Source organism: Physeter macrocephalus, chromosome 12 (genome assembly GCF_002837175.3).
Source record: "Physeter macrocephalus isolate SW-GA chromosome 12, ASM283717v5, whole genome shotgun sequence".
Taxonomy (NCBI): domain Eukaryota; kingdom Metazoa; phylum Chordata; class Mammalia; order Artiodactyla; family Physeteridae; genus Physeter; species Physeter macrocephalus.
In genome coordinates this window covers 50,380,404-50,394,124 of record NC_041225.1, presented here as the reverse complement: position 1 = coordinate 50,394,124, position 13,721 = coordinate 50,380,404, and the positions used below count along the sequence as shown (strand labels likewise).

At 34.1% G+C, this 13,721-nt stretch overlaps 1 protein-coding gene across 6 annotated transcripts in view; it reads right to left on the bottom strand.

Annotated features, from left to right (window-relative positions):
- Nucleotides 1–13,721, bottom strand: part of BIRC6 (baculoviral IAP repeat containing 6) — a 249,625-nt gene that overhangs the window by 61,311 nt on the left and 174,593 nt on the right. For all 6 annotated transcript variants that reach the window (XR_008618874.1, XM_055089099.1, XM_055089101.1 and 3 more), the window contains one exon: nucleotides 13,396–13,564. Coding sequence is in view for 5 of the 6 variants with exons in the window: in XM_055089099.1 (XP_054945074.1) it covers nucleotides 13,396–13,564 (169 nt within the window). In the remaining variant the exon portion in view is untranslated. The remainder of the gene's footprint in view (nucleotides 1–13,395; nucleotides 13,565–13,721) is intronic.

Genomic DNA, 13,721 nt, shown 5'->3' with positions numbered 1-13,721 from the left:
CTTCTTACTGTGGTGGTTTCTCTTGTTGCAGAGCACGGGCTCTAGGTGCGCGGGCTTCAGTAGTCGTGGCACACAGGCTCAGTAGTTGAGGCTCGTGGGCCCTAGAGCACAGGCTCAGTAGTTGTGGCGCACGGGCTTAGCTGCTCCCCGGCATGTGGGATCTTCCTGGACCAGGGCTCGAAGCCACGTCCCCTGCATTAACCACTGTGCCATCAGGGAAGCCACCTCTGGTTTCTTTTTAAATTGACAAAAATGTTCTAAATTTGACTGTCGTAACAGTTGCACATAACTGTGAACATGCCAAAAATCACTGAATGTGCCCTTTAAGTGAACAAATTGTATGGTAAGTGAATTATCTTTCAATAAAGCTGTTATTACTTTTTTTAAAGTACTTATTCACATACCATTTGCTCCTTTTTCTTCTGGGATGTTTATTTTCTTCAATTGCTTAATAATATTACTTTGTATATTAGACAAAGAACACAATAAGCTTTCCAAACATTTCCCCCTAATTTGATGTTTTGATTTTCAAATATATGCAAACATAGATGTAAACGCATACTCATATAGCCTCTTCCAACTTGGGACCAGCAAAAGAATGAAGTCTTGGAAAAACTTTCTGTCTTTCACTCAAGTTTTGAATGGCTTCCATTTCTCTATTTAAGTACTTGAAACATTAGAATTTCTATTACTATAAATGTAGCCAGTTATCCAAAGATTTCCATTTGTACTGCTTTATAAACTTATTTAACAAAGTATTGCACACAGTGTTTTATTTTTCCTAATTCCCTTCCATGTGGCATACAATGAAAAAAAGAACAGAGTACAAAAATCATCCCAATAAAAGCCCTAGCAAGTTATTTTGTGGATATTGACCAAATGATTCTAAAATTTATATGGAAAGGCAGAATACCCAGAGGAGCCAACACAATAATGAAGAAGAAGAACAAAGTCGGAGGACTGATATGACCAGACTTCGAAGCTTACTATAAAGCTACAATAATCAAGATAATGTAGCACTGGCGAAAGAACAAATAGATCAGTGGAACAAAAACAGTAACAAGAATCTGTACATGAAGGTTTATAGCAGCTTTATTCATAACTGCCCCAAACTGGAAGCAATCAAGATGTTCTTCAAAAGGTGACTGGATAAACTGTTGTATATCCATACAGTGGAATATTATTCTTCAATAAAAGGAAATGAGCTACCAAACCAAGAAAAGACATGGAGGAAACTTAAATGTATATTGCTTAGTAAAAGAAGCCAATCTGAAAAGGTTATACACTGTTATGATTCCAACTATATGACATTCTGGAAAAGGAAAAACTATGGAGCCAGGAAAAATATCAGTGGTCACCAGAGGTTTCACTGTGGGGAGAGGGAGTGTGGGATGAATAGAGCACAGGAATTTCTAGGGGCAGTGAGACTATTCTGTACAATACTGTAATGGTGAAATGCACAACACCAGGCATTTGTCAAAACCCACAGAACGGGATAACACAAAGAGTGAACCCTAATGTAAATTACTGACTTCAGTTAAAAATAATATGTCATGTCATTATTTGTTTATCAATTGTACCATGTACCACACTAATACAAGATGTAACAGGACACTATGAGTGGAAGGGGGTGGTAATATGTACTATCTGCTCAATTTTCTGTAAACCCAAAACTGCTTTTAAACTAGTAGTCTATTGATTATTTTTTTAAATATTAGTCTTAATTTAAAAAATTAACTACCTAAAATTATAGTACTTTACATAAAATTACATAAGAATACAGGTAATCCAAGACAGGTTCCAAGACAGGTTGATTTTTTAAAAGCAATTAAATGGTTATGAAGTTATCAAGAACAACAAGAAAAACCACAAAATGAGAAGCTACCTCTCCATTATACGAATAAAGCCGAGGATAGCCTACCATGCTGATACTCCATACTGAAGAGAGGGGGAAAAGAATCTGACAAACACAAAGGGTTGATAATTTTTAAAACACTTTAAAATCTGGAAATAAATGGCGTAGAGAAAATAAGACAGCTCTTCTAAAATAAATGAAACATACTTCTTTTTATGCTATTGTTGTTTATCTTATTCAATTAAGTTAGCAGTGAGAGGATTCCAACTGGGAATCTTAAATTATGGAAAGAGAAGATACTCTCTTCATATCAAGGAGGGATGCAAGCAAAAGCTGTGGAGGCAAGGTAACAGGCAGTGGACAATGAGACTGAAAACAGTAAAAACAGGGCAAGACAAAATTATGAGTCTGATTTACAAAGAACTTTAAATAAATTTCAGTACTATGTCATTTCTTATGATACACATTTTAAACTTAAAACAGGAAGTTTTTGTATATTTGCATTTTTCTTGACAACAGTCAGTTACATAAACAAGTGTGCTCATTTTAATGTCAAATTCCACCCGGATATTAATGCATCCGGCAATCTATGCTTATGCCAGGAAACTGATTATTCATATCTGATTTTACATTACTCGTGTTTTTCTTTTAAAGACTTACGTCTGAATATCCCTGGAGAAGGGAATCTGGAAAACTAAGGGAGAGCTAATTTTTGCTCTCTTTTTTAAGATATGCACTTTTAAACTAACGTGTATGGGTGATCAGTGAACAAAAGGAGTCAGTAAATGTAACAAACTCTTAATGAAATACAAATGAGTACAAAATACACCAAGTGTTTCAATCCTGAATTCCTTAATCCTATGTTTGGCCATGCAGAGCTTCATCAGAAAACCTTAGGTGTTTTTTCACACAGCACACTTCATCATTAATACAGGATTAAATGTGACCAGCCTGACAAAGAAGAGCAGGGGCATAACACTGTTATGCAACTCCATGTCTGCAAGGGTGGCTTGCAGCAACTTCCTCACTCAGCAAGTGCCAAGTGCATGTTCAATGTTACTGCTTACCACCAACCAAGTAAAGACACTAGCCTTCGGATCCTCAGATGAACCTGTTTGCTGAATTATGCAATGCTTGAAAAATACCTTGGAAGTATCATCAACAACTACAGATACAGGTGTGTGACACTACTATATAATTATTTCAGTAAGAGAAATTTTCTAATTTGAAAGTAGTTACTAGTACTAGGTAAAAGAATAAAATTCTCATCTTCTGTATTTGAAACATTTCAATGGGGAAGAGGATATTCAAATGGCTGAAAAGAAACAGAATAGTTTAAAGGTTGATAAGAAATTTATAAGAAATAATCAAAAAGATTAGTCATTTTTTCCATGGAACACATGATCCAGCATGTATAAAAGCTAAAAATAATTCTAAGAAAAAATGTAAAACATTTACTGCTTGGCTTACTACTGGCAGAAGCTCATCAATTCTTATCAAACAGTTACAGTGAAATTTACCACAGATTACTAATGGAAAAGACCCACCCCTTCTGGAGAACTGAAAACATTTGCCATGTTCAATAAAGAAGTTTGTCCAGGTTTTTTGTTCACTTCTTTTTCTCTGAGTGTAAACAGAAGTTCTCCACAAAGAGAAAAGGTCCATTCATCACTACTGTGGACTAAAGCAGGATAACTGGGAATACTTTATTCCTGATGCAATGTAGGGTAAGGAACACTTCTCTTTTAATTATTTTAAAACTTGGACATTTATAGAAAATATTTTATAATAACTATAAATGGAGTATAAGCTTTAAAAATTGTGAATCACTATTTTGTACACCTGTAATTTATATAATACATCAACTATACTTCAAAAAAATAAACTCAGACATTTAGTAACTTCATTATTTTAGGCTAAAATATGTGGTGATTATACATATTAGGTATAAACTGTAATTCACATTAAATACATCAGCTTAGTTAAATATACATAAAAGACTTAAAAAATGTATTTATAGCTACTAAATATACACCCAGAATATATAAATGGCAGAATCTGTGTGCCTTTTCATTATATTTTCTATTATTCTATCCAACTGTTAAAATAATAGATTATTTGAAGTTCTACTAAAATGCCTCTATTTTCTATCATGTTCCACCACCTTCAACAGAGTAAAACAGAACTGCAGGCTGAAAAATTATGCAACAAAAGTACAATAAATTTATTTCCTATTTCTCTGTAGAGCTCAAAGATACTTTTCCTAAGGATTTGTTTCACAGTCAACTTTCTTCTTCTCTAGACCAAGAGACTTTTTTGGAAAATGGGTACTCCTGTCATCCCTACAACAGAAGATGTAAAGAAGCAAGAGAGAAAGAAGAAAATGAAGAATCTGTCTTGACCATGTTAGGCATTATTGGGATAGTACTTAACCTCTTGGCAGTAGTTATTGTGTATATCTATATCACAAGCCGATAGTCTCTTTCATGGGGTTGCATTCAGGACAAAAACCAGCTCTAACAAAAATGATTTCTAAGAATAACCTTTAAAAGAATATTTCCAGAAGATTATGACAAACATTCCAGGGCAAGTGCCTGGCTCTAAGGGCAGTAACCAGGGTAAGTGCCTTACTCTAGGCACTGCAGTGAATATATGGATAATAAAGATTTATTTCTGTATGCCAGAAAACACCCAAGATCCAGTAACAGAAATAAGACACAAAAGCAACAATGCAATAGATTTTTTTCTAAAAGTACATATTGAATATATATCATTTTCATTCCAATTGCTTTTAAATTTATGTTTACTTTAAGCCTCTAATAATCTACCTAATATAGGAAAGGAAAATTTTTTCAGCATGGGAAAGAAAACTAACAAAATCTACAGAAAAATAAAGTTTTATTCAGTATCAATAAATGCTGAATATTCTCAAAAGCATTGTCTTCCTTTGGATTTATACTTAATATCTCAAAAGAAATGCACGCTTTAAAATAATTTTTTGGTAGTTAAGCATTTGTAACTATAAGATTGCATAGAAAATAAATACTACATAGAAAAAGCATCTTGTTTTTTTCTGATGTTCTTCAGCATGTGTTGACTTTATTTCTCTGATCAATTTCAGTAATACAAAACGAGAGGCCCACCTAAAGTATAAAAACCTCAACTCAATCTAATAAAGTAATACTTGTTTATTGAATGTTCATTTGAGTGGACTCAAAAACTAACGTGAAGGGCTTCCCTGGTGGCACAGTGGTTAAGAATCCGCCTGCCAATGCAGGGGACATGGGTTCGAGCCCTGGTCCGGGAAGATCCCACATGCCACGGAACGACTAAGCCCGTGCGCCACAACTACTGAGCCTGTGCTCTAGAGCCCGCACGCCACAGCTACTGAAGCCTGCGCACCTAGAGCACGTGCTCTGCAACAAGAGAAGCCACTGCAATGAGGAGCCCACACGCCACATGGAAGAGTAGCCCCGGCTCACCGCAACTAGAGAGAAAGACTGTGCACAGCAATGAAGACCCAATGCAGCTAAAAATAAATAAATAAAAAAATTTAAAAAAAAACTAATATGAAAATTTAAAAATAAATTGCTCAAATATTTATTTTCAATTAAAGAATTTATTCATCCTACTTTGCCTAACTTGAAATATAAAGTCATCCTACATTTCACGGAAATACCACATGGAAATGAAGCAATCAGAGATCCTTAAATTATTTCTCTGTAAATTAAAAATCCTTTCAAGTAACTGAATACTAAAATTTAATCCATAACTATATGCAATAAATATCCCTACAAGTAGCGTGGCTAGTGTGCATATCTTAAAAGATAATCATGTAACAAATATATTCTGTCTGGTAAACTACCTTATTCAAAAGATAGCTCCATTTTTCAAAGTACCAATCCAATAATTTGACTTTTATACTTATAATCCTTCCTAATGCTAAACTGTTTTCTTCCCTAGCATATCAATAGTTGTAGAAATTATACTTGAACAACATACAGTTTTTTTTTAAAAGGCTGAAATAAACACTCGGTACAGTAAAGTAAGAGAGAATTTTTTCATCTAGGATCTTAAATTCTCACTAAAATGTAACTCAACAAATAAACCAAAAACTCTTCCTTGATACTATACATTTAAAAACAAAACATGGCTCTGCAATAAAGATCTTTGCAAATGAGATTACTGAAAGGATATCTTAAGTGAGCATATATCATCAAGAATATTTGTACATTAATAAAATGTTAGTTGGAAGTTGTTTTACTGCAGAGCCATGAATTTAATATGTAATTAGTAATAACTCTATCACATACAAGTGCTGTAAGGAAAACATCAATGAGTTTTGCACAAATACTTTGATAAAAATAACTTCTGTATGTAAGGATTCATACACAGTATTTCATTTCCTTTTCAATTTTTCCATTGTTTAATTTCTTGAATTTATACTTTTCAATCAAGCCTTAGCCAACAAATTGTTTTGGGGATTCATGTCAACCCTAGAATATGTTAAACTTTGGCTGAAGTTGGCAGTTAAGCCAGCCACTAGGGTAAAATAATGAAATAAACAGAAACCCTATAAAGAGGTCAAAGATTTTTGGCAGAATATCAAAGTATGAATGTTTTTTACACAAGTCAAGGCCAACTTGCTCTACTCAGCAAGAAGGATATTCTACTGGGGGCGTCACACACACACACACACACACACACAATCTTTTACAGTTTCTCATGTAAGCCTAATTCAATGATTGTTTTAGCCAATTCCCTTTTTACGCTTTTAAAAAGTATTCTACTGGGAATTCCCTGCTGGTCCAGTGGTTAGGGCTTGGCGCTTTCACTGCCATGGCGCAGGTTCAATCCCTGGTCAGGGAACTAAGATCCCATAAGCCACACTGCACAGCCACACACAAAAAAAGTATTCCACTAATTTATCATATAAGCATCTAGTATGTGTAATATTTAACTATGTAATGGCAATATAACTGGCATAAATAAATTTGGAAACAAATATAACTCTTAATAGGCTTACAATTTAATTAATGGGAAATCTTATATATATATATATGGCACAAGTCAAGTTGTTTATAGAAGAAATGAAGAGTTATAGTTCATTTGGCAGGTTGGTTAGGTGGAATTTTATTAAGAAGGTGTGTACTATAAACAGACTACAATGTGAGAAGTGAAAATATAAACAATAGATACACTGGCAACTAACAGGAAGAGAAGGAACACTCTACTTTGGGTAAACAAGGAAGGTATCTTTAAAAGGTTCCAGATATTTTACCCGTAGAAATCTATACAAATCAAATCAAATGGAAACCAGATAAATTTTAATTTAAGCAACCTCTCTCCTCCTTATAAAATTTATGCAATATCATCATTTAAGAGACAGAGTAATGTATTCCATACCAAAGACATTTCAAAATAGAATACCTTTGACAAGCAGGAAAATTCTAGATAAAAGAAACTAATATTTGTTGATGAGCACTTACGTGTGCCAGATATTCTGAGTGGCCACTAACATGCTCAAAATTTTTAGTAATAACTTTTGGATTTAAAGAATGTGGTCATATTTAAGACATTTGCCATAACAACAAAATTAACTTTATTCTCTCATAAAATTAAACTTAAATACTGAATTTTTGAGGAATATAACCTAAGATATATTCCAAAGATATATTGGATTTTAACCCAAAATCCATTTTCCTGAGGAAAATCAGGTGGTATAAGAAAGCTTGCAATAATGGCTTTTGTCCCGTTATAGCTAGTTACAGAACTACCATACCAATATTATGAAAATGAGGAAATTTTAATATTAGTATATACTATCACTTAGCTAAGACAACCAAGCCAAATTAGTAGATACTTTATAATGTACCCCCCCCAAAAAAAATTTGTGCTTGTTCTCCTTTCTTCCTTCCTCTAACATATCACATTTATTCATTTCTCTTTTCCATAGTGAAAAAATCCATTTATATCTTTTTTAAAATTTGAAAATATGTGAGTTTAGTAATGGCCACATCACAGCTAAACAGTAAAACGTGGGCGACTGAATAACTTCTCTGGATTTAATTTGCTCTTTCCTAATCTGACACTATGAAACATGCACTAAAAAGGTAGAGATTTTATAACACTTCCAGCATGCTCTACTATATTAATGGTAAGTAATTTAATGTGCTCAGTGGTGCTGTTTTCTGAAGACAGGAACATGTCATTTTCCAAAACGGGAATGAGAATGATAAGGGTGAGGGACTCTAAAGTAACATTTTACCTGCTAATTCTCACATTCATACACTTACAAAGTATTTTTAGCAATGAAATGAGATCTCCATCTAGTGGCCAGTGGGGTAACTGAAGGCTTACTCAATAGCATGTATGTAACTGACAGCAGCCTGAGGAAAAATGATCCTTGTTCACAACGCAGCTTTCAAAATAACATGGCTGTGATAAATGGAACTCAGAATGTTGGGAGAGAGAAATTAAAATGAACACATCCTTCGTAAGAAGATTTTCCTATCTACCTAAGAAACCTCATGAAAATAACTACTTTATTTCTTTAAAGATTTTTAATCATTCCTTTTAAAAATGATACTGGAGATAAAAATAGCCTAATACAAACATATAAATCACTTATTTGTTTCAGTTACCTACCTTGAAGCTGTGACTTCAAATTCACTGTTTTATACACAGAGTTACTTAATGAGCATTGTTTGCCTCAAGTCTCACTCATTCACTACTTGTGCTGTGTGCACCCTTTGTTTCTATGGGAAAAAAAGGCTCCTAAAAAGCAATTAAGTGGTCAAAGCAACACCTCAAAGGCTAAGAGGGAACATAAAGTGCTATCTCTTGACGAGAAAATAAAAACCTTAGATCATTTAAAAAGTGGCATGTCGCCTGCCAAAGTGGACTGGTAAGGTTGATAAGAATAAACTGAACATTCATAAAGTAAAACGGAAAGAAGTCAAAATTTGTGGAAGTGTTAGTGCTGCCCTTACAATGGCAAAAATGGTCTCTGGTTCGTGATAAAGTGCCTACAAAGACTGAGAAAGCATCAAGTTTGTGACTAGAGGACATGTCACAGAAGCATATCCCCGTTGAAGGCAAAACAATGTGTGAAAAAGCACTTGGCCTCTATGAGCACTACTGTTGAGGGGGTTGAGGAGAGGAAGTTCAAGGCTAGTAAAGGATGGTTGGCTAGCTACGTAAAGTGCTACAGTCTTAAGAACTTAAAGATCGCAGGAGAATCGGCATTCCCAGAAGAGCTCAAGAAACTCACAGAAGAGAAAGGCTATCTTCTAGAGAAAGTCTTCAACTGTGATGAAACAGGCTTGTTTGGGAATAAGATGTCCAATCATACCTACATCCATAACAGTACCAAGCAGGCCCCGGGGGCTCTAGGCCTGGAAAGATAGCTTTACTGGTGCTGTGTGGCAACACAGCAGGTCACATGATCAAGCTAGGCCTCATCTATGAAGCAAACAATCCCCAGGCCCTTATAAACAAAAAATGCCTGCCCATGTGTTGGCAATGCAACAAGAAGGCTTGAGTGACAGCCATCTTGTTGAGATGGTTCCACCAGTGCTTCATTCCTGAAGTGAAGAAATACCTCAAAGAGAAGGGGCTGCCAATAAGGTCCTCCTCACAATGCTCCCGGCCATCCCCAATGTCTCTGCTTTGCCAATGAGAACATGGAAGTGATGCTCCTGACTTTTAACACTACCTCACTACCACAGCCACTTGATCAACGGATCATATCAAGTGCATTATTGAGGTGACTTACACCCACCTCACCTTCGGGAGGATCCCTGCGGCCCTTGATACTAACCTTGACTTCAGCATCATGGATTTATGGAAGAGCTTCACAACTGTAGATGAAACTGTCCTTATTGCAGAGGCTGCAGATGCCCTAAAGCCCAAGACAGTCAATGCATGTTGGAAGCCATTATGGAGTGGGGTAGTCAGTGATTACCCATTATTGATGCAGAAGTCAGGAATATCTTGAGTGTTGCAAGTGAAGTTGGTGGAGAAGACTTCACTGACATGATTTGAGGACAACAAGGAACACACAGAAGAACATAGAGAAACCTTTCCCAACAAGGAACTCAAAGATCTACTGAAATCCTTGACAGATGATGATGATGATGATGATGACGATGATGCAGCAGAAGATCTAGAAGAGGCAGGGCTATCAATCTGGACATTTGAAAAATTTGCAGCAGTTTTTCAAAAGGTGGAATTGTTAAAGGATATGATCCTGAGTACATCCTCCAATGGAATGAAGCCTCCATGTCACCCGAGGGATAACAACATAAGTACAACCACTGCAAGATTTGTTTGATGATGCAAAGAAAAGAAGAAACAGCTTACAACAAAGTTTCTAACTAAAGCACCTGCAATTGTGAAGATTTGATCTTCAATACTTCAAGACCCTCAGCTCTCAACCTCCACACATCAAGACATCATTATTGGACCTCCTTCAAAGTATCAACATCTGCAATTAGAAGCCAGTTCTTCCAACACAGATGTCCTGTCAGCAGGTTCAAGTTAGCCTGATGTCTCACTGCTTACCTACATGCTACACATCTGTCGCCTCACCATAGGCATCAGACAGCAATCATCATCATCATCACATGACGGTTAACAAAAGAGAAAGAACGAGGGTTTCGGTGAGTGTTAACATAGTGTGTGTGAGAAAAAGAATAAATTTATATTTTCTCTATTTATAACTATATTTTCTATATGTACTTATATTTTAAGCATTCTGTGTATTTCTCTTTCATTAAATGAAAGCAGTCTGTACGTGCTGAAAGGAAGAAAATATGTTGTTGCTGGTGTGTACTGTGTAGTTAGGTCTATGATGAGTGTCTCTGTACTGAACCTGTAGACTTTTTTCTTGTCATTATTCCTTAAACAATACAGCATAATAACTATTTATGTAACATTTACATTGTGTTAGGTATTATAAGTAATCTAGAGTTGATTTAGAGCATACGGGAGGATGTGCAGAGCTTATATGCAAACACTATGCCATTTCATATAAGTGACTTGAGCTCCTGTGGATTTTGGTTTTGGTGGAGGATCCTGGAACCAATCTCCCAAGGGCTAACTATATTTTACTATAGCTCTCGAAAGAGCTTATTACATTAGGCTTGTGTTTTTGCATATCATCTGCTAGCAACGTAAGCAAAACATCTCTTGAATATAACATCTCACACGAAATTTTTAGCACTGCTCTCACACTTAAAAACCAACTTGCTGGATATGCTATAAAATAGTCCGTATTCTGTAAAAATGTCAGTATCATGAAAGACAAAGAAAAGCTGGGAACTTTTCTGGACTAAAGGAGAACAAAGATATGACAATTACATGAAGTAATAGATTCTGTATTGGGTGCTCTACCTTATCCCAACCCCCCAAATGGCCAAAAATGATATTCTACAGACCGATGACAAAATGAGAAAATGGACTTAAGACTAATTTTATAAAATAAGAATTTTACTAAGTTCCAAGAAGACTGACTAGATAATTTGTTCAGATTTTTAAATGTCACTTTAAAAATTAGCATTTTAACCAAAATTGATAATTTATATAAATAGCATATTTACTAATATATTAAGCTACATTTTCTTGAAATACATCTATAACTCATATTTAGAATATTCTAAATGGGCGTACTTAAATAATATACCTTGTTCCTTAAAAACTATGGATTGAATATATCCCAAGTTCTAAAAAATTTTCTCTGATAAATGAAAACATCATTTAAGAGGTGTTCTGCCAATTATCTGACCTACTTATCTTTACTAAGTTAATTATTTTATATTAATTTACCTTAACTTAAAATCTTATTTCTAAATAATTTTTGTAACCACATTCAAATATAAATCTATCAATTAAAATTATACCACTGGACAGAGTACCAGATTCAAACATATAAATCTCAACCTTGGGCAAATAAATTTCTTTACTCTGGGAAAATAATCACAAAGGAAAGGCAAACATTAAATTTCTAAAATAGTTCCAAGATAGACTATCTTAAGTCTCTGCAATTCCATACATTTACCAGAATCAAGGCTTATTTATTAAAATACACACTTAACAGAAAGTGCACCTACTTGAATAGACTATTTTAAACAGTAAAAGTAAGTAATACCAGATTTCCTTTTTGATTCTGAACCATAAAGATAAAAGCTCAGTGTTACACAAGGACTGAATTTCAGAACAAGACAAAATTAAAAATTTCTGAGAGGTCATATAGTTTGAAAGTAAAAGGATTAATAATATTTTAACAATGTGGAAGGAAGTAAAGAGAAACCTTATCTTACTCTGTTCAATTTTTCCAAACGATTTAATATTAAATTGTGGCATTGATCTGAAATACTTAAGTGTTTACAGCTCCAAATATTTTACTTAATCAAAAAATATATTGTGCATTTGACATCTATTTTTTCAAAAAGACAAATCTGATGGATCAAACAGGTCAATCTAAAAAAAAAATCAATTATATAACACCTCAATATTTTTATGAAAAAGTTTGAGGTAGGCTGGGAAATGGTGTGTTTGGAAGCACAATAATCTTTTGAAGGTGGACAATATGGGCAGTAATCCCTTTTCAAATACAAGTACATTTTCCATCCATCTAATTGCATTTGAACTGCTACCACAAATCAAAATAGACTACTTCAAGATTCATTTCCATTGCTTTCCTTACCTATTCTTCCTTAATAATCTAATTAAATGTGTAAGTGTTTATTTTCTTGAGTAAGAATTATGAATAAAAGCAGAGATAAGAAGCAGAGCAAATATTTTAAATTTTAAAATGAATAAAAAAAATTAAAGGTCCTGGCTAAAAGGAGGAGATGTTAACTGTTTTTCTTGGCAATACTTGTATGTCACTGAGTGTCTAAATAAAACATAAACTTTCTATTCTTATTTAGGAAAAGAATACATTTCTTGGAAGATAATTCCACAACCAAGGGAATAATAGTTTCAATCAATAATCAATTGTATACTGGCAAAGTAAGTAACTATGGTACTTTTATTACTGAATTTGTAAAAACTAATACTCATTGTCAAGTATCTATGGACTTGAATAATCCATCTATCTGCCTTTCTTCAAATAACTACTGTCTGAAATTCTAGTGTTTGAGAAAAACATTAAAAACACATAGAAATTCAATTAATCATATTCAGGTCAGAATATTGTCATGAAACTGCTAGCCTTTGCCCTATCATTTTCAGTTACAGGTTAGTAAAAGAAAAAAATATACTTTCACAGTTGAAAAAAAAGGGATAATGAAAACTTTTATTCTATGTTATAGATGACTACATAGTAACAAATTAGGGGCCCCCCAAAACAACTAAATGTTTCTCAAATAATTTTAAGAAATAAATCCATCAAACTCACACCTATATATATTAGGGAAGAATAATTTCAAATATTCCAATTGAACCTTATTATTTAAACTGATAATGATAAAATAAGTAAACAAAAGTAATCATCCACAAAGATATTTCAAAGGACTAGTTACAGTGTGATTTACCTGAGTCATTCCGTAGATAAGATGACATGGCTGGGATGAGGCAGGACTGACTGAGAAGCTCTAGAAGAACAGACGGAAGGGCATTACTGTTCTGTCCTCTACTCTCGTGAGATGACTGAGCTTCTCCATTTACAGCACCACTTGCAGGATTTATATAACTTGCAAGAACCTAAAAATAAAAATTGTTGGATTTAAATTGCGTTCTAGCTTTGTAGTTTAAAAGCCTGTACTTTATGTTAGTCAATCTGAATACCAAAAGAATATATTTTGAACTCAGTCAATGCCTCAAACTACATGTTTTAAAAATAATGTTTTTTCTTTAGATT